The 22,358-nt window shown below is 35.4% G+C and overlaps 1 protein-coding gene across 5 annotated transcripts in view; it reads left to right on the forward strand.

The window, feature by feature from the left end:
* The window catches only part of LOC140750746 (very long chain fatty acid elongase 7), a 44,614-nt gene that overhangs the window by 11,310 nt on the left and 10,946 nt on the right, over positions 1-22,358 (forward strand). For 2 of the 5 annotated variants that reach the window (XM_073084450.1, XM_073084449.1), the window contains exons 2-5: positions 3,758-3,969; positions 12,043-12,230; positions 15,708-15,788; positions 20,649-20,811. In XM_073084450.1, the coding sequence (XP_072940551.1) occupies positions 3,870-3,969; positions 12,043-12,230; positions 15,708-15,788; positions 20,649-20,811 (532 nt within the window). In that variant the 5' untranslated portion in view covers positions 3,758-3,869. The other 3 variants (XM_073084448.1, XM_073084452.1, XM_073084451.1) reach the window with 3 other exon arrangements.

A 22,358-nucleotide genomic window follows, 5' to 3' on the forward strand; every position in this document is an offset into this window, starting at 1 on the left:
ACAACATGTTTTGAAGACTTAAACAATCCGAAATTCAACCTAACAATTCAAATCAAATTTTAACAATTCAATTCAAATCAAATTCAATACAAATTTTATTCATTTAGAATGTTATGCTTCACTGTTTTTAAATATAAAAAAAAAACTCTTTTGTTTATTTAATATCACGTTTATTAACCGCGTGAAAGATCACGTGTTGCCGTGTAAATTAGGAAATAACATTTAGGCACTACCATTGTATGCTAAACATGCTATAAAAATAGCATCTAGTAAGATTTATAAATATCAATTTATATTTATACGTGGGAATTGTCTATAATGTGTGCGAAATAAAAAATGTTAGCACTTGTTTATTTACCACATTTTATTCTAACGTACTTAAACGGAACGAACGAAAGCGGTCGTCCTATGCCGCGGCGTGACTTCGCCGCTTGGCGCAGGGTCTACGGGCCTCGAGGGATCCCTCCTTACCCGGGCAATCTCCTCAGTGGGTTCACTGCCCACCGGTGTTGTGAGCTGCCGTGAGGCAGCGGTGCAGCGGTCGGTCCTAACGTGACCTGTGCTAGGCTGCGTGTGCAGATTTTCAGTCCTCGGTGTCCTTCCAGTCAGATGGTCGGAGGACACCTGCCCCTCGAGTTCACGAGGGAGCGGGCGACCGTCGGGGGGTCGAGCGTGAAGGGGCGCGAAACCTCTCAGATGGGCATGTGGCCCATTGTCGGCGCATGCGTACATACGATGCGCCAACCTGGCCACAAACCTGTCCACGGTCGGAACCTTGAGGTCGCGCTCCAACACGTCGTTCCGAACATAGCGGCCCGCCCCCACGATCGTTCGCAGGGCCTGGCTCTGCACAGCACGGATACGCTTGCGATTGGACTCTGACACCAGGGCATACCATGCTGGTGCCGCGTAAGTTAGGCGTGATCGGACGTACAACTTGTACACCCTTAGTTTGGTGCGGATCGGTTACTTAAACGGGCTTTGAAGTTAAGCTAACGGGTAGTAGTAAATACTTACAGCATTTAATATCCAATATCCATAGAATTTGCAAATTTTATTAACTTGAGCCATCAAAAAAGAAAATCAGAGATTACGGAATAACGTAAAATTTTCTCTATTATCTCTTATTTAATTGCAAAAGGTTACTTTTAAGAAATAGAAGTACGTAAGTACTAAATGATGCTTAAACCCACTTGTAAGCAACTTAAATAGGGCTAAAACGATTACTATACTACAAACACGATCGCTGCCTTAAAAGACATGGAAACTATTTTATAAAACTGTTCCTTACAAAACAACCCAGAAGTCGAAGGGTTTTGTAAGGACACAACCACTATTGACATTCTTATGGAACAGACATAATTGAATCTCAAGGCATTGTATTTTTTAAAATTAACATAAAATACGCACTTAACTCTAAAAAATTGGAACATAGAGCTTCAAACATGTGACCCGAAACGGAGTGGATCAAAATCCATACCACTATAATAACAAAATAGGGTTTTTTTTATAATATACGAGTAGCAGACGTGTATACTGTCCACCTTATGGTAAGTGGCTACTGCCGCCCATGGTAATCAACCCCAGATAGGATTAGATTTTCCTAGCTGAGGTCGGCCACAGATGCGCCGCTACCCTTGAGGATTAAGCTGGAATGCCTCGGAAAAGTCTATCTCCCTTACCACACTCTTCAAAACGGAACACAGCAACGCCTAACACTGCTGTTATTAGGCGGAAATAGGTGTGGCGGTGGTGCCGCTGGAGTCGAACCACAAAGGGTTCTACCACCTATAAATACCACCTTCGGTGTTAGTAGACGCAAACACTCCAATGACAGATACTGTCACTTTCTATAAAATTAAACGCCCTAGAACGTACAAATGTTACCGTACAATACGTTATACTGTTTTACGTACGTGGAAACAAGAAATTCATTCAACATGTCCGATGTGGCTCGTAGCACTTGAACTTGACTGCACAACGTGCCAGTGAAAGTTGTAACTACGCCATCTGCACGGCGTTGGAGGAACTATGAGATTACCGATACAGAAGGTAATATTTTGTAACTTGAGACTCGATCAAAAGATTTTAAAATTAAACGATAAAAAGTAACATAATATACGTTTGAATAAAATGTTCAATAAAAGTGAATATATCAATCAATTAAAAAATATTTGTCGTTTTTTTAATCGAAATCTTATAGTAGAAGTATTCAGTAAACAGTGTAAATAAATGCAACGAACAGACAACCCTATTATTTTTGATGGGCCATTAAAAATCTTTGAGAACTTAATAATAAATAGAGATAGAGAACGAAAAATAAATTTGACAGTTTTGACTAAATTCTAAAGCGAGCAAAAGGATAAGATTTAAACCTTTAGCATTTACAGATTAGATCATTTTGAGAGTCTTAAGGCTATTAATTAATTAGGCAACAATAACAATTCTTTTACAGATATATACGCAAAGATAATTTAGAAAGAGACATTGACATATCCGATTTTAATATTAATGTTGTTAAAAACAATAATAAAAAATATTTTAATAGCTATAAGGTAGCAAAGATAATTTTTACCTTCCACAAAAACTTAATTTTATGTCGTTTTCTTTACAACAACAGCACACAATCATGTATTTTGTGATAAGACTAGAGGGTTTTTAACACGCTTTTATTAGCTTGTTTCTAAATAATAGTAAACGTTAAAATTAAATTTGCTTAGCACTAGAATTTAAAATTAATCATTTATTATTTACGGACATTATTACAATTAGTAAACGATAAATAAATAATCTAGAAACGATAAATAGAAGACCATTTCTTCTATACACATTACACAACTTACAGTACGTACAAAGCGCAAACAGTTTAAATTATTAAGAGTAAAAAATACTTTCATGAATATTATGCAACCTGGGACATTAATTTTATTGCAACAAAGTTTTCTATATCTACTTTTCTATATCTGCAACCTGGTAAATAATTAGCTTTGACACTAGAATAATGAAATACGTGTGAAAATTAGAAGTTATCGAAGGCCGTATCCGAAGACTCGTTGCTACATCCGAATCCCCTTTGCATCAGTCACCTTTCTCTTGAGCGCACTTGTTTACCGTGTCAAACGTAACGAATATTTTTTTACAATACTATAGAACTTTAAATATATTTAACTATCTTTAAACGTCGTATCTGTGAAATAATTGATCGATTTTTCGTTCAAAACTTTTTTAGGAGCTTTTATTTTCATTGAGTCTCGTCTGCACTTAGAAAACACAAGTTGTGTGATACAAAGTGTACGTGTGTGATTTCTTGTTCACGGAAATGTGAGCGCTGGTCCGGGTGAATACAATGCAAGTTGGTGTGATGCAACTGGTACATACGTCCTTGCGGCGTGGGGTGGTCGCTCGCTGTTGCCGCGCGACTCAATTGTGGGCGAGTGGGCGACGCGCGCGCACTTTCGCGTAGGCTTTCGTTTTCGCCAGAGGAAATGCGCGTCTGATCTCTGAAATATTTGGGAAGATGTGTACACGGGCCGTACGCGACCGGTACGCATTCGGTTTTTAAAATGCACATAACATAAATAATAAAAAAAAACTAAAAAGTTATATGTATTTTTTATATTTTTAAATTTTATTTCTAATTGTAGTTGTAGGGACAAATCTTGCGATAGGTCTATTCACATAGACATATTCAAGTAAATATCGTTAAATTTATTATAAATTATTGTGAAACTTTTTATGAACTGTATTTTTTTTTCAGGTGACAACTTGCCTGCAGCAAATTGTTACCGAGTTACGGCGTGACAGTCGAACTGATTGCCAGTGCAGTGTGTGTAGTGATCTGACATTAGTGTTCCTAGACAGTACTCAAAATGTCCGGGTTTGTGAAAATCGCGATCGATGATTACTACTCCGACAACAATTGGACTACGATCATCAACAAGTATTGGATGTTGGCTGAAAGAGTATCAGGTGAGTTTTTACATAGTTTTTTACTTATTATTATTTTATTTGTATACGACAAGTACCCCGCAGCTCATTCCACGTTTAAAAGTATAAAACTGTGCAATTTCATGGGGTTTAATTTTTTTGCGCGAACATTTAATTCTAAACTAAGAATAGCTTAAGTTTGAGTAACTTATAGTATCAGCTGTTAGTGAAAGTCCCTTCAAAATCAGTCCAGCCCTTTCGGAGATTAACCGGAACAAACAAACAGACAGATATACAAAAAAATCAATAATTGTTTTTTTCTTATAAGCACCTGTTACTGAACAAAATAGTGGTACAAGACGCATTACTTAGTATTAAGTAGAATCTTCCGTTTTAGAATATTAAAAGAAAGCAGGAAACATTATAGAAGAAAATGCCTGAATCTAAAAATAACATGAAAGAGATACTTATTAAATTGTAGAATATGTACTTATATATTTAATTATTATTTATTTATTTAGAATCGCTAACAGAATTACACTTTCCACACCGTTATCAATACTTCATTTATATGTATTACATACGTAAATTATAGGGTAACTTTACGTTTCACTACTAGAACTTGTGTTCTATTTTTAGTAGATAACGATTACCAACTGTTGCAGTTAGTTAGTTTTCTTAGGCAGGAATTTCCACTAACATAAAAAAATACTCATATTATTGATTGAAAAAAAAACAGTAATTTTGAAGTGTAATTTTCCTGTATTTTTACTGTTACTTGATTTTACTTCATTTGAAGAAGTGGTTCCGGTAGAACTCCAACACCACCGCCACACTATTTCTGACTCTTAACAGCTGTGTTAAACGCTGTTGTGTTCTGGTTTGAAGGGTGTGGAAAGGAGACATACTTTTCCGAGGTGTTCCAGCTTAGTCCTCAGAGGTAGCGGCGCATCTGTGGCCGACCTAATATCTAATCCTATCTGGGGTTGATTACAGATGTCCATGGGTGGCAGTAGCCACTTTTTTTTATAATATAGGGGTAGCAGACGAGCATACAGTCCACCTGATGGTAAGTGGCTACTGCCGCCCATGGACATCTGTAATCAACCCCAGATAGGAATAGATATTCCTACCTAAGGTCGGCCACAGATGCGCCGCTACCCCTGAGGACTAAGCTGGAATGCCTCGGAAAAGTCTGTCTCCCTTACCACACCCTTCAAACCGGAACACAGCAGAGCCTAACACTGCTGTTATTAGGTAGAAATAGGTGTGGCGGTGGTGCCGCCGGAGTCGAACCACAAAGGGTTCTACCACCTTCACTTACCATTAGGTGGACTGCATGCTCGTCTACTACTCTTATATTATAAAATATAAATACCTCCCAACAAGAACTGTATGCTATAGATAAATAGCAATTATTTAAACATAGTAACTTTATTTAAATGTGGCTAATAAATAATTAATTAAAACACCAACTAATTGTAACTATGATAAATTGAAATTTTGAAAGTACGCAACCTCCTACTTACAAAATAGTCAAAAGAAAAACCACACATAACATACATTCAAAGTAAACTGCTATGTCACTTTTTGTGTAATACACTTTCATTTTGGACGAGATCAGATCTAACGTGCGGTAGAAAGAAATGGTTACAATAAATCAAATAAGTTAATTTCAACATAAGCTACATTTAATTTAATTTTGTACGAACAAATAGCGCCTTTAAGATTCTAATTTTGTAAACATACAATAAAAGGCATACCTATTAACAAACCTCTGATTTTTAAAGTATGTACGTATTATATTATAATTATGACTTGGTTTAACGATGAAGGAACACATCGTGAGGAAACCTTCATATCTGAAAGAAGTTTAAAAAAGTTTATTAAGGTATGTGAAGTCTATCAATTCGCACTTGGCCAGTGGTGGACTATGACCTAACCCTTCTCATTTCCTCCTCTTCCTGAATAGAGACCCGTACCCAACAATGGGACAGTGATGGGTTGATAAGGATACAATTTATGTATTAAGACGTTTTTGAGCACACTCTCAAATCAAATCAAATCAAATCAAAATGTTTGTGTTTCGTTATGGAGAAGCAGCGGCGAAAGAAACTCCATGACACACATCTTTTAAAAAAATTGGATTTTACAATGTTAAACTTAACCTAATGGTACATGTGGAGCTGGAACTACTTCAGACCACACCGTTTTGTCAGTCAAATAATCACTAAGTTTATAGTACGCTTTTTTACATAGCGTTTGTTTAACGACATGTTTGAACTTTTTTTCTGTGAGATTCAAAATGTGGTCAGGTATTTTATTGTAGTAGCGAATACAGTTACCCATGAAAGATCTAGCCACCTTGCATAATCTATGTTTAGGAATTGCTAATTTATTTCTATATCTAGTATTAAAGTTACGGTGGTTACTATTTTTTTCAAACATATCAGTATGTTTTCTTATATACATAATATTTTCATAGATGTATTGACTATGTACCGTCAATATGTTAATAGTGGGAAACAGTTCTCTCAGGGACTCACCACGTCGCAGACTATATATTGACTTACATCTCCATTATTGAAGCAATAAATACAGATGAACCTTTTAATACCTTTTAATATGCATACAAGCACATGTTTTTTTATCAACTTCATTATATGAAAAACGAAAAAGAAAATCACATGCATCGTAACTACTTCGTAATTGAGGTAAAACAATTATTTTTTACTTTTCAAGAGTACTAGAGTGAAGGTTAAGAATGTCTCCTTAATAGTACTGGCATTGTTGAGAAATGAAATATTATTGATATTAAGAAAGTAATGACATTTTATGTTATGTACGACTAATTTGAAAACAGACAGTGATTTTCTTATAACAAATAATTAGTCCTCAGACTCATCCTCTAACCTATAAGGCGAATATCTTGATACTCAGAAATGACAGTGCATCTGTGATCGGCATCCGGTAGAACCCTTGTTCTTATAATTATGTTTTAAATTTTCATAAACACTGCTCATTCTCATTCACTCTTAATTTTTATAATTATGTCCAAAAAATTACAATAAAATTTAAAAATACAGCTTTTAATAGCATAAACACTTTCGATCAAACTTTCATCTCACAATATGACGTATACTTCCTATATACTAAAGTGTGAAAACCATTGTTTAGCATATCGTCCATCGAGAGATCAAAATGTGAAAGCTTCGATCTTCCGAGAAGAGACTCTAAGGCATTTTATACAACCAGTGCCTAATATGTAAATTTTTAACTGCAAAACTTTATAAATGAACGTGAAAAGTTAAAATGGCCAAGTACAAGTTGCATCACACATTAAAGGTTCCGTACCATATTTTTACCACGCTTTTATTAGCTTGTGTGTAATATGTATATAATAGAATCTTTGAGCACGATTTTTACCCACTTTGAAAGGTCCGAATAATTTAAAATTTTGAACACCTATTAAGAACCGATCACAATACACGAATTTAATCATTTTGTCCCTTTCTCCTCAGGATCTTCAGGATTAACTAATTTCCTTGTGCGGTTTTAGCATGGTTTTTAAGTTTTTAACTCTAATTATTTATATAATAGCACCAATCATATTTTAAGCAATTTTATTTTAAGCCCAAAATTCGCGTCGCTTATGTTGCTACTATATAATTGCATAAATAGTAAATAAGTAGTTCATTCACGCATAACTCATTAAAATAAAATAGGTACATACTCAAATTTAATTATCCGTCTATTACCGTTACCGTTGTACGGAACCTACACGCAATTCCAATTCGAACTTGACGGTAATTATCAGATAAATTAAATTAACTTTGATTTCTACACTAGATGCATCCGTAACAGATGCATTAAATCGTAAAACAAGCAGAGCGCGTTAAAGTCTTTTCAATGAAGTAACGTTTGCTAATGGCCTTCTATAAAATTTCAGTTTCAATTAGTTTAGTAGTCTGTAAAATGTTTACATCATTTTATGTACGTTTATTACACAAAATGTGATCTTTTCAAAATTGGTAAACTGCGTTTATTTACCGGTTTTAGAACTTAGAATAGCGAATCCAAAATGGTCATGACACTAGTTATAAATAACAGGAATAAATCGTTGTTTAAAATCTAAGAAACCTAAAAAAAAGATACTAAATAAGAAAAAAATTAAGCCACTGGGAACTATTTTAACATTATAGCTATATAGACAAGCACCCAGACCCAGAGTACTTCTAAATCTTATATATAAAATTCTCGTGTCACAATGTTAGTCACCGTACTCATCGGAAACGGCTTTACCGATTTTCACCAATTTTTATATGCATATTCAGTAGGTCTGAGAATCAGCTACTATTTATTTTTCATCACCCTAAGTGATAAGGGTTATTCAACGTTAACCTTTTTTAAAATTTATATGGCAACACAGCGATTGCCGGGTCAGCTAATACACTGTAATATTGTCTGGCCGTGGATCGAACCCAGAACTACGTGTCAGATTTTAAAGAAAACTCCACTAGATAAGTTGACATAAAATAAATAAAAATGCTTCACATACAAGCAAACTAAAAATAAATTTACTATATTTTACTATATGATATAACAGTAGCTACAAGATTAATATACTCGTACAATCAACACTTTCACTGTCCGGTAAAGCATGGTGAATGATGCAGTGAAATTATAAATCATGAAAGTTTCGTGACACCTTAGTGTAGGCAGCATTATCTCGTTCGAATATTAACAGCCAACGGGTTATTTTAATATATAAAAATCCTGTGTCATTATGTCCATATTCGAATTTTGAGCGAGTTTGGCTGGGTTGAAACTGGCTTAATCTTGGATCCGATTGGTGGGCCTAATGAAAAGACATAATGTTTTTCCTTGTCGCCATTGTTGGTTTTTTTTATTCCATCCTAAACCATCATAAACATATTCCTGAACATTGGTCCTACAAGCCGGCTATGAATGAGCAACCTTTAAGTGTAATGAATACATGATTTAGTATCAGTTATAAAAAAGTGAACGTATTATCCACGAATTTTACATGGCATTTATTTTTAGCGGTAAAAGTTAAAATATTCTTAGCTATTCCTTAATTTGGAAATACGTGTTAAATTGGATATTAGGCAACAATATATTTTGTGTTACTTTATATCTTGCTAGAACACTCTGAATTTCGTTGTTTTACTAAACAATAACAACATAATTGGATGTTTCACCCCGAAAAATATTATTTAGCAATAGACCACAGTATATAGCCGTGATAGCCTAGTGGTTAAGAAACTCGGCCTCTCGATCGAGGGGTCCGAGGTTCAAATCCCAGGCACGTACCTCTGATTTTTCAAAGTTATGTGCGTATTAGAAATTAATTATCACTTGCTAAACGGTGAAGGAAAACATCGTAAGGAAACCTGCATACCTGAGAGATTTATAAAAAAATGTCAAAGGTATGTGAAGTCTACCAATACGCACTTGGCCAGCGCGGTGGACTATGGCCTAATCGTTCTAATTACGCGAGGAGACCCGTGTCCAGCAGTGGGACAATAATGGGTTGATGATGATGATGATGAATAGACCACAGTTCCAACAGACAACAGCCAATAAGTTTGCATAGGATTTATAGACTCCGAAATAACTATGAATTGTTGTTCTATTGAATACTGCAATATTGTATGGTATTAAGTGGCACCCGAAAATCTGTTTTAATGTTAACACTTTATTTTAACATTAACCATCATTCGTACACCAATACAGAAATATAAATACAAATGGAATAGATTAGAAATACAAATAGATTAGATAGGTTTAGGTGGTAGAACCGTTTGCGGTTCGACTCCGGCGGCACCACCGCCACACCTATTTCTGCCTAATAACAGCAGTGTTAGGCGCTGCTGTGTTCCGTTTTGAAGGGTGTGGTAAGGGAGACATACTTTCGAGGCGTTCCAGCTTAGTCCTCAGGGGTAGCGGCGCATCTGTGGCCGACCTCAGATAGGAATATCTAATCTTATCTGGGGTTGATTACAGATGTCAGATAGAATAGTTTGATAAAATATTTTAATATTGAGAATTGGTAATATTGTTATATTATTTTTAAATTTAATACACCGTTCAACTTGTACTATTTAGAGTGTCAAGTCAGAGTAACCGTTTCTTAATAATAGTTGCCAATATTCGTTGTTAATAAAAATATAATTATGTAGCTATACTTGCAATTTGATGATTATCGTGTGATTAGTTAGGATCAAGATGGCTTTATTACAAAACCAGATCTATTTTTCCAAAAATAATATATTTCCTCGTTTTTGCCCCAGATAACGCACACATTATGATGCTTTGTATTACGCATTAAGTTCGCATTAAGGTCACATTCTATTATATAATATAACAACTAAATTCCATTCAGAAATCTACATTAGCATTAACCGTTATACCCACCGGAAGTAACAACTCAACTATAACTAAACAGAATGATTATATATATATTTTATAAAATAACTATTATTTTATAAAAAAAATAACCATTCTACACATAAAAAATAAAAAACACGACTGCTAGAAAATATAGATCTCACCATTTAAATTAATCTAACGACACCTCATATTATGTTGCATTGCATCAAGCCTTTTGGATTACCGGAAGCGCCAAAAACTGAAATATACATACGCTTAGAAAACATTTTTTTTTATATAATATAAGAGTAGCAGACGAGCATGCAATCCACCTGATGGTAAGTGGCTACTGCCGCCCATGGACATCTGTAATCAACCCCAGATTGGAGTAGATATTCCTACCTGAGGTCGGCCACAGATGCGCCGCTACCCCTGAGGACTAAGTTGGAACGCCTCGGAAAAGTCTGTCTCCCTTACCACACCCTTCAAACCGGAACACAGCAGCGCCTAACACTGCTGTTATTAGGTAGAAATAGGTGTGGCGGTGGTGCCGCCGGAGTCGAACCACAAAGGGTTGACCTACTTTTACGAGGCGTTCCAGCTTAGTCCTCAGAGGTAGCGGCGCATCTGTGGTTGACCCCAGGTAGGATATCAAATCCTATCTGGGGTTAATTATGTCCATGGGCGACAGTAGCCACTTAGCATCAGGTCGACTGCATCCTCGCCTGCTACTCCTATACTATCTATAAATAGCAGCTAGTAGCGCTCTGCTGTTATAACGCTAACTACATTACAAAAATACCTTTCCTTTAAATAATACAATACTTACAAATTATACTAAATTGATAATGTAATTTACATTTTGTATGTAATGTAGATGAAATTAATAAGATGTAATAGAGATATAATTGCAAACATTAATCAGTCTTTAATGAGTAAAAAATGTAAGAATTAAAATTTTAACGATTTTTCCCACATTAAAGTGTAGTATTTATGCAAGTAAGTAATACAAGAATCCGTGTTAGTCATTATTTTTGATAACTTATTTCATTTACACACATTGTTTGTACACAACAGATTAAAATGATAATTCATTATAATGACCGACAAGTCGGTGATAAACGTGATTTATTTATTTCATGAAACACGTGTAAAACCTAGTGAAGAAATTAAATTGAATATAATTCATTTCTTTCATGAAACATGTATAAGACATGTACGTAGTGAAGAAATTAAATTGAATATAATAAAAATAAAATGGAATATAATTATATTGTCGATCGTCACTTGTTACCATAATCGATCAACATCGATCGATTGGTGTGGCAGCTTTAGCTAGTCGACGGAAACCGGTCATATACATGAAACATTTAACTAAAGCAATTTCCCAACCTTTCTTTAAAAGAAAAAAAAATCTGTCAGTCTGTCAGACTCTTTGTTCAGACTTATTTTCGAAACGGCTGGACCGATTTTTAAAGGATTTTTACTGGCAATTAACTAATATTACTAAAAATAACTTAACTTTAACTAACTAACTGCTATCATTAAAAAAATGACTAAGCTTCTATGAAAAAAATTGAAACCCATGAAATCTTCAGTATATTATTACTTTTAAACGCGGGACACCGGTCATAACATTTTACATTACGGCTGCTTGCCTGGCGCCACAAAGGGTTCTACCCATAGAAGAATCTCATAGACTAACTTCCCCATTCTTTCCAGACCCTCGCGTCCAAGGATGGTTCCTGTTCGACACGCCCCTCCCGACCCTGGCGATGGTGGTGGTCTACCTCGCGTTCGTGATGGCGGGGCCTCTGTGGATGGCCAACCGGAAACCTTTCAAGATCAAGAACATCCTCGTAGCCTACAACGCGTTTCAAGTTCTGCTGTCTCTGTACATGTTTTATGAGGTGAGTTCTACAAATCTACGATATAAGTAAGGTGAAGTTTAAAGTTAAGCAACGTCGGCCGTGGTCGGAAGTGGGATGGGTAACCGCTAGCTTTTATAGGTACGTTAGAGGGCATTTTTTTCGAATGCGGTTCCAGTTGTTACCACTTTACTGGAAAATCTATACGGGATGTATACGGGTAGGCCATCAACCCAGGCTCAGTGCGAGCAGGCTCCAGTCCCAAATTACGACCTGGACCCCTGCATGCCAAGATTGGTTATGCCTTTCAGATCCTGTTAATATGTAAGATTCAGTAGCAAACGAGCATGTAGTCCATTTGATGATAGACATTTGTAACCAAGTCTATATATAACTGGACATCTAACTAAAGTCGATTCCAGGTATGTTGCCACTATTTGTGACCGAAACGGTCGCCTAGATATAAGTTTTCTGGCAACAACATCATTCCACAAAAATGCAAGGGATGCTTCACGTTACAAATAGGTGTGACTGTAGTACCTCCCCGATCAAATAATACTTCTACCTTTCATTCCAAATGTACCCATCATTGTCCACAAGTCTGTGACATCACATCACAATTACCAAAACAGTACCAAAGGACAAACCAAATTAGGCAATTGACCTTCTATTGTGCTTGAAATAATATCCATAACAAAAAGTGAATTATTTTGACATACGAGTACCTACTGTCCCTATCCTTGGATCTGTCATCAAGAGAACTAATGCGTAAGTATATCTCGTTTCGTCATTTAAGACCAATGTCACATCAAAAGAGACAGCGATAAACGATACTTATACTTTATTTATTACAAATTTTGTCTTCAATATTAATATTGTTTTTATAAAAAAATGGTTGCAGTTAGATATTTTTGTAATAAAGTCGTAGTTTTTTTTCTATATATGCTTTAAAAATGTAAAAGTCGCATAGGACACCACTGATAATTCAATAAAATAGTAATCGTAAACGTTTTACGAACGTGTGGTTTTATTTTATATGCAGGATTCCTACAAGTTTATCAAAGTGGAAAAAACGCTCACTCGGTTCTGAAATATGAGAGTTTTGTTTAATCTATTTACCTCACTTTAATTATTACATTTTAAATCTGTGTTTAAGGTCCGTCAAAATATTTATAAAAATAATAAAAACGGTACTAAACGGTAAAACGTTCTTGGAAGTACATTTTAAATTACTCTTTGTAAACTGAGGATGAACATATCCTATGAAATAAATATATTCCAAAAATGCTTCAATTTCTGCCTACGAACAGTAGTGTTAATCACTGCTGTATTCTGGTATGAAGAGTGTGGTAAAGGAAACATACTTCCGAGGCTTCCCCACTTGAACCTCGGAGTTCTATATTTGATCTGATGCCAACATCAGTGGCAGTAGCCACTGACCATGAGGTGCATGCTCGTATGCTGATTCAGTATTATAATAAATCATCGCTTCAAATACTATATCTGTCCACTATCATCATTTCTTCTCAGTACGACAAATACCTTATTTCGTCATTCCTAGCGGTGTCAAGGTGCGTCATTAAATCATTTTCCTAGGCAGGCACCCGTGACGTGTGCAAAAACTATTGTGGTTAGCCTGAATCTTATTACGTAGGTCTTAAGGTCAGTAAGCGCTGTTCTTGTGCAAAGTTGCCAGCATTGTCTTCAAGCTATGGTGAATTGATTGATTCTAAGGGGATATTGGCGTGTGATTAAATTAAGATTCTCTAAACAATGATGATGATTATTGACCGAATAGTGTGATAATATTTAAAGATAAAGTTTCGATATATTTGTCATTGTCATTGAGTGTTTGAAGTAGTAGGACTCATCGTGGTTTGATCCAGTAGGCTATCCCTATTTCGGCTTTTTAACAGCTGTATTAAGCGCTGCTGTGTTCTGGTTTGATCTGAAGGGTGAGGTAAGGAAGAGACACTTATACAATTCCGAATTAGTCCTCAAAGTAGCAACGCATCTATGGGCAATCTTGGGTAGGAATCTTATCTCATCTCGGGTTGAATACAGATGTCTATAGGTGGCAGTAGCTAAGTACCATGAAATGGACTACATGCTCGTCTGTTGCTCTTACCTGTATTATAAAATAATTCATTATTTATTCATTTCAATATAAATATAATAGATTTTTCATATTAATCTGTAAGGTTGATTCAATTGACACCAGAGATATAATTTATATTAAATAAACAAATGTCATGTGTCTTCACTATCGGAACTACCCGTACAAAGCACACTTCACTGCACATCGCATGTTTCATAATACATGACGTATCGTGACAGAACCAACAACACTGTTCTACAAATACGTACAATGTTACTCCTATTACACCTTATAGAATAGAAGTAGGTATCTACATCAAAAAACATTTCTAATGTAGAGTGTAGCGTCATTAATAGGTTTTCCTAAGTATAATTACTTTAGTTTAAAATCGTATGTACTACTATGTAATCTGTAGCATTTCGCGAAGTTAGTATTTGTAATAAAATTAGATGACTTAACTATGTATCTTGCTAGTTATGACATCTTGATACTGTCACAAACTGGATTCAACTTGTTATTCAGAAAACTGCGTTAGATTATTCTAAAAAATCCTTATGCCGCAAACTACTCTAGTGAATATCACGCCATCTCACGGTATTATTCCATGTAACTGAACAACTATACGAATTTCATTCTTTGCCAAAACGGTCAAGGCGCGGTTCAAACACGCACTACATCCTAAGCCGACAGTACGCAATCTTCTAGTATATTCATGTTCGTTGTATGTTGTGATACAATAACAACGTTACGCCGGATGATGCCTTCCTTTCGTGAAATGTTTCTTTTGGTTTCAACTCAAGGTTTATGTTTAATTTGTTACACTTGCTCGTTTCGGTATCTTGTTAATGCATTTCGTAATTAACTAAAGATTAATGTATTAACTTAATCTTAGGCATTTAATCAAAGATATACGATGTTCTTATAAATATATTATTATTAAATATTTTTAGATTTTTTAAATATATGTAATCACCCCAATAGCAGATACAATTTCGATCCACGACCAGTCAGATTAAATATCAAATCAATGAATTTAAATTTATCTTTTGAACCCATGCCACAGAGAATCCTAGTGATGTTTTAAGTATCTATTATCGAAAACGTTAGTGTCGAGTTACTTTATTTGTGTTTGTTGAATTATTATCTCAAATAGCAGTTCAATCCTGCTTACCGTAATTAGCATCAAGTTGATATAGACATGAAATAGTTCGGGTACTTACATATTTAACACCATCGTAGCATCGTAGATTTGACAGTTTATACGTGCCGCCAAAAAATAACCTAACCTAACCTAACCTAACCTAACCTAACCTAACCTAATTGGTACAACATTGTATTTATTATCTATTTTCATTTGTGTGTAAAAATAGGTGTAGATTGGCAGTCTCTAGCGTTATATTAATTGTAAATTTTGTTTTCAGCACCTTATGTCTGGATGGTGGGGCGACTACAGCCTGTCGTGCCAGCCTGTGGACTACACTGATAGTGAAAAAGCGAGAAGGGTAAGATTTCCAATATCAAAAGTCTCTTTTCAGAACATTTGTTTGAGATCAAATACATAATATTTAGTAATATACAGCGTTAACATTATACAAGAAAAGTCCCAAAAATTATTTCAAGAAATTTTATAATTATATTTACTTATATTTCTAGAAATAGTTATAGCAGATGGTCTTCATTTAATTTAATGTTATATGGCCATAGCTTTCGTTTCGGTAACTAGACTAAATTTCTACCTGAAATATATTATAGGCCTTCCTATAAACATTAAACATTTCTTTCTTTGCGGCATTTTAACATAAATGTATTAGCTTTTGTAGCAGAGGAAATTCTTTCGTCTCTGCAAATCATTTGCAAATATATAGAAAGTAAAAGATGACATGACACTAATATTTGACCGTCAATCCCATAGAGTTCAGTAATTATAGAAATTCAATTATTTTGAGAATCTGCATATGCTATATATGTGTGAATATATTTTAAACGTCAGAAATATATTAAGTCCCACTTTTAGGCACTGTATTATATTTTAGATTAAAGTTTACTGTCAAAAATGGGAATTTCTTCCAATGTGGTCTCTAAGATACCAAGATATTTGTTATTCAATCCTCAGCACTTAGCCAGCGTAATGGGCTATAGCCTATATTATTCTTATTCAGGGCGAAGACCCGTGCCCAGCAGTGTCATTAGAAATTGAAATTAGAAAAAGATGTAGCGGATACCCCAAACAATTTTTTACAAAAGACCAATGTATTATTATCAATAAGATGATATGATTGCCAAGTTACCATTATCATCATATGACCTGGCAATCATAACTTATTAAAATATTAATTAGCATATGTAAATTTTCAATAAATACGAATTACACAAAATATTAATACATGCTTTAAATGCCCATGCAATGCGTATTCACAAAAATATTAATGCCTTTACCCAAATCTAAACCTGTTCTGCGATGAAAAGAAACTTTCTTTTTAATACATCATATCTACACATTCATAGCTCTTCAACATCGGGTCAAGTTCACAGAATGCCACTTGCTTCGTACTTTCGAAACATTTGTTTATTCTACACGCTCAAAAGTGAAATGTCATTATTGGCGTGGCCTGTCTAAATATTTTATATCCGTTATAATATGAACAAAGTTTCTCGCTAAGAAAAAAGCTTGAACACGAACATTATTTTTGTTTAGAAGCTTTCATTCCCCCTGAGAGAGGAGTTCCTAAAAAAATCTGTTTTAATACTCGTCTATATCATATAGAAACTTTGCTATAAAAACAGTATCAACAATTTTATCAAAATATATTTCTTGCACCAGTAAACGAAGTAAACTGTAACCATGTGACTATAGACCAAACTCCATCTATCTATCCATCATGTATGCACAACTGACTTGACAAATAAATTATAGGCAATGATGATAATTTATCGCCAAATAATGAAACGAAAATAATTCGTAAAATTATTATAAATAAATAATCAACGTTGTTTAACAAGATTCTTTATTCGTATTTAATTACTATCTGCAAACCCGGAAGTAATTCAGACATCTTTAAAAGTTACGTAGTTATTGTACATAATTTGTTTAAATAAGTTTAGTATACAATTGTCTGTTACATTAATTATGTCAAGCATGAATGTGACATGTAATTTTAAACGCATTTGTGGAAACGGAACGGCCATTTTAAGTGTAGTCGGATTTTCTTTATAATTACTACGGAAGTAATTAGAGGTAGCAATAAAATTAGAGCGTGACGAATAAAAAGATTTTTGAAACTTTGTAGGTTTTCGATGCGGATTGCGATTGCGGTTACAACGCCCATTTAACAGCCCTAGACCAAAACGGTAGTTGGCACTCACGAACATAGTATATACGAAATTTGGGCGAGTCAGGTATAAAAATATTTTAGCCTAATGGTCTGAAATTCAGTCTATTTAAAGAGGGTTCGCAGTTCACATCGAATTAAATTTTTCAAAGCGTCTCTCAAAGTCTATTTCATGAGCGTATCGGAAATGAGGTATCGCTAGTTTAAACGACGAAGGAAAATATAATATATATAAATAGAGGATTTCTGCATGCCTGAAAGTACTCTAAAATTTCTTATTCCATACTTTTTACTACTACTAAGTATCGTTTTTTTACTTTTTATAATCTACCACAATTTTTATTATGTGAGTTTTTCTAATTCTGTTAACTTACCGGATGTGCCGGATGAATGACGCAAGGCACACTTCAGAAATCCGTTCAAAAATAACGATGTGCCGACAAACTAGCGGGTAGGGTGTGCAGCCATGTGACTGGAAGTGGCATGATTTTTGAAAGTTAGTTTGCGTAACACTGCGTAATTTGAGAGTACTTATCATCAGCCGGTATTTCCTGAGCATGACTCTTTTGAATGAGCGTTTAAACTATATAACGCGTATCAAATTCGAATTGGTAGATTAGGTACGCTTTTTGGACTGGAGTTACATCTTTAGGTGTAAATATTACTTTTACTAAAAGACTTTAGTAGATCCTACCATTTACCAAATTATATAAGTAAAAGCCCGAAAAACAGTCTCTTTTTTCAAAATTCTCCATTTACGAACTCACGTTAGTATAGTGTTGCAGTAACATTAAAAAATAACCTCTCAAACTAAACACAGTTTTCGAAAGTAATAGATGGGTTGATTTGTTTCTTCACTACGTTTCATTTTCATATAGTAAGTGTGTTTATAAACTTTTTATTTTAAAGTTATAGGAACCATAGGGACTATTGTAATGTTCCTGTAGCTCCGAGACCAGAATAGGGCTACGGTATCCCCTACCTGTCGTAAGAGGCGACTAAATGGGGTTTTCGGGGTTGCGCGCAGCAGGGAGCTCAAACCGCCTGGTTAGCGACCCCGGGAAGGACGACGTTATGTGTGGTCGCATTCTGTCATACACCAGACGGTGTGGTGATACAAACTCACCTGGGCGGAGCCCGACGGGGCAGTACGCTGAGAGGACTCCGGTCGCATTCCTTTGGAGATCCCGGAGTACTCTACGCAGCGCCGAGGACGGCCACCGGGGGGGGGGTTTTAGTGCGGTAAAAGTCCCACATAACCCCGTGTCGCTCCCACGGCACGGTACCTTTTGAAGGTTTCCCTCTCGAGAAGAAAAAAAAAGGACCTTATAAACTCTTTAATTATAAACCTCTTTAATAATTAATATTTGACAAAGTCCCAGCGACACGCAGGTAAGTTCAGTTAGTACTTATTATTATATCCGAAATTTATGTTGCATTACTGTAAAGTTTTAGGTCGCTGGTTTCTAGTCGGAAATGAATTTGGAATCCTTGTGCGCTAGTGACGATAGTGTAGTTGAATAAATGTATAAATACCGCTGAGTGGTGCGCAGCTCCCTTCGCCGACCAGTCGTCCTTGATGCACACACTCACTCCCGATTCCCGAATAGGTCCCCAGGACCGCCGTTATAAATATAATTATTATACTATATACGTCCCGTGACGAATTCCGAATACCGACTGTCCGTACAATGTGTGTTATGACAGAAACGTCAACCTTTTAAATTTTGAATTTACTCTTTTTATTTATAATCAGTATTTCGACCAGTTCTAAATACTGAACAATTACCCTATGAAATAAATACTTTGGAAAACGGATTGATATTGATCGCTTTGCAAGTACTTCACAATTATCTTAGAACTAAGAGAAGTTGGCTACATATTTGGTCAGTTTGATAGAATATGGCGTAATATTAAACATTTCCATTAAGAATGAGAAAATTTTAATGTTGTAATTCTTAACAATACCTACTCTTAGTATGAGTTTTTACGTTAGTCCCGATACAGTCCGCTAGGGGCGCTGATTGGAAATGTATGTATTAATACGTAAACAAGAACAAAAACAGTAATTTTTCTAAAAACGTAAAAACTCATTCTAAGGGTACTGAACAGAGGAAAACAGAGTTGATTAGGCATTCCCAATACCATCATGCACACTTACCATAATATGCTTTGCTACTTCTTAGTAAAACAAGCAAGAACCTTTAAGATCAACTTGAACTTGTCAGTGAAAGCGATGTAATTGCGCTTGCGTCACCGAAAGTGAAAAGACGGCCTTCGGCGGTCGCGGACCGTTACGTTATCGTGATTGTGTGCCAATATGAAATTGTCGATAGAATGTCCATTTGTTTAATAGCGCCCCTGACCTTGGCTGAAATTAGAAATACGTTAAAGCTAACTTTAAGGAATGTTTCAAGGTAGACAACGGCAGCATGAAATGTAGACATTGGTTGGACCATTGTGGTTCGACGTCGTAGGCGCTGTCACTTTCGTTTTTACCTTAAATTTTTCAGCAGTGTTAAGCGCTGCTGTGTTTTAGCTTAAAGGGTATAGCAAAGATTATATGAAGCATTCTATTCAGGAAATTCATATACAAATATTCATTTACTATTCAGGAATAACACCTAACTGGCCTCTGGTACGAATCCAATCCTATCTGGGGTTGACCACAATATCCATGGATAGCAGCAGTTACTTTCATCAAGCAATACCGGCTCACTTGTCACTTCTATTTCATTACAAAAACCTAACTTCAATTTATAACAGTGTAAATCTGCGATTTTCTATCGTAAGACTTTCTAACTTAGTCTCCATCAGCGATCTATATGTGATCGATATATAGAGAGTACATATAATAGATAGTAATCATATCCTACTTGACGTCTTTTACACATGTGTACAAAGGTCAATGACCACTTAAGATTAATAGACTATTCCATTAGCTTCTATTATTTCCAAAATAAATTAAGCCAATCAAGAAACCTAATATTTTAAGGTTCCAGTCTACTGAATTAAGATATCATCTCTCCACAGATGCTGCATCTCTGCTGGGTTTACTACTTCTCCAAGCTGTCGGAGTTCGCAGACACGATATTCTTCGTTCTGCGTAAGAAGAAGAGTCAGATCACGTGGCTGCATCTCTACCACCACTCGCTCACTCCCTTCGAGGCGTGGCTCCTTGTCAAATTCATTGCTGGTGAGTTGAAATAAAATAAAATTAATCCGAAATTTACTATAATTGACTGTATTCACTAAATTTATTAATGTATAACAATTATTTTTTCTTACTCTAACGCATTAGGTATAAATCTGTAATGTTAGCTGTAATTTTGATTTAAATCAATAAATAAAATATTTGTATAGGCCTGCGGAAGTACATACAAATTGTCAGTTACAATATTTTTTCTTTCACTACTACCGGATCGGAACGCGACCTCAAATGAGAAGATCCGGTAAGAAACTCAGTGGGTTAATATTTTTTTTCTAAAATCATTATTAACCTTTTTTTCTATCTTTATCTATATTTCGTCATTTTGTTACATATAATTAATAAAAAATAGCTCCAGTATCTTACCTTACATCTTCAACATTCATCTTATACTATGCTTCTGATGAAAACGAGCCTTTAGCTGCTTTTAGATTGTGAAAGAAGAAATGTGCAGACGAGCAGCAAGAGAACAACAGTTCACCTGGTGTTTAATGGTCCATGTAGCCCATAGACTTTTTAGATAAATGGTTGCATTGCTGATTCCGAGAAATAAGATAAGAGATCACAAGATTTCTGAATGCAAATTAGTAAAGGTAAACTCGTTTTAAGTGTACGTATGTATGTAATGTGATGATTATTCAGAAGGGTCTTCGAGCACATCAATTAAAGCTACGCCATTGCACTTTTTAATTTAATAAGACAAATACATTAATATTAGTTTATTCATTAATAATGTAAAGAATACTAATAAACTACTTATTAGTAGTAAAGATAGAACCCTAAGGTGGTGGTGGTTTTAAGGTAATAGAACCCTTTGTGGTTCGACTGGCAATACCGCCACACCTATTTCTTCCTTATAATAGCAGTGTTAGGCGCTGCTGTGTTCCGTTTTAAAGGGTGTGGTAAGCGAGACAAACTTTTCCGTGGGTTTCCAGCTTAGTACTCAGGGGTAGCAGCGCATCTGTGGCCGACCTCAGGTAGGAATATCTAATTCTATCTGGGGTTGATTATAGATGTCCATGAGCGGCAGTAGCCACTTACCATCAGGTGGACTGCATGCTCGTCTGCTACTCCTATATTACAAAAAAAGATACTACTAATATAGATCTTTTTAAGTTACGCATGCTGCAGGAGTATGAAACGATCATCATAGCTAAGGGCAAGTTAGTAGATTCCACACATTTCTTAGACTCCATGACATTAAATTTTCCTTCATGATAAAAGAAAAAACAACCAATTGTTAAAGGAAACCCGTCTCCTGTAGCAGCAGGGATTAACGATGACATTTCAACCAGTTTTCCTTATTCAATTACTTATGAATCACGCAAGAAAAGTAGGTTAAACTCAATGGAAGTACTTGGAATTACAAGCGTCGAGCACTCGGATTCCGACAAGTATTGCAACTTGTCGGAATCCGAGTGCTCGACGTTAAATGATAGTTCGAACGTTAATTAAGTAAGTCATTGACTCCTTTCCACGATTTATTTTCATATAAAGTATTACGTAATACTGAGGCCGAGGCGAGCCTCCAGTTT

This window comes from Epargyreus clarus, unplaced genomic scaffold (assembly GCF_041222505.1).
Source record: "Epargyreus clarus isolate Ecla_fem2 unplaced genomic scaffold, WU_Ecla_fem_2.2 ptg000021l, whole genome shotgun sequence".
Taxonomy (NCBI): Eukaryota; Metazoa; Arthropoda; class Insecta; order Lepidoptera; family Hesperiidae; genus Epargyreus; species Epargyreus clarus.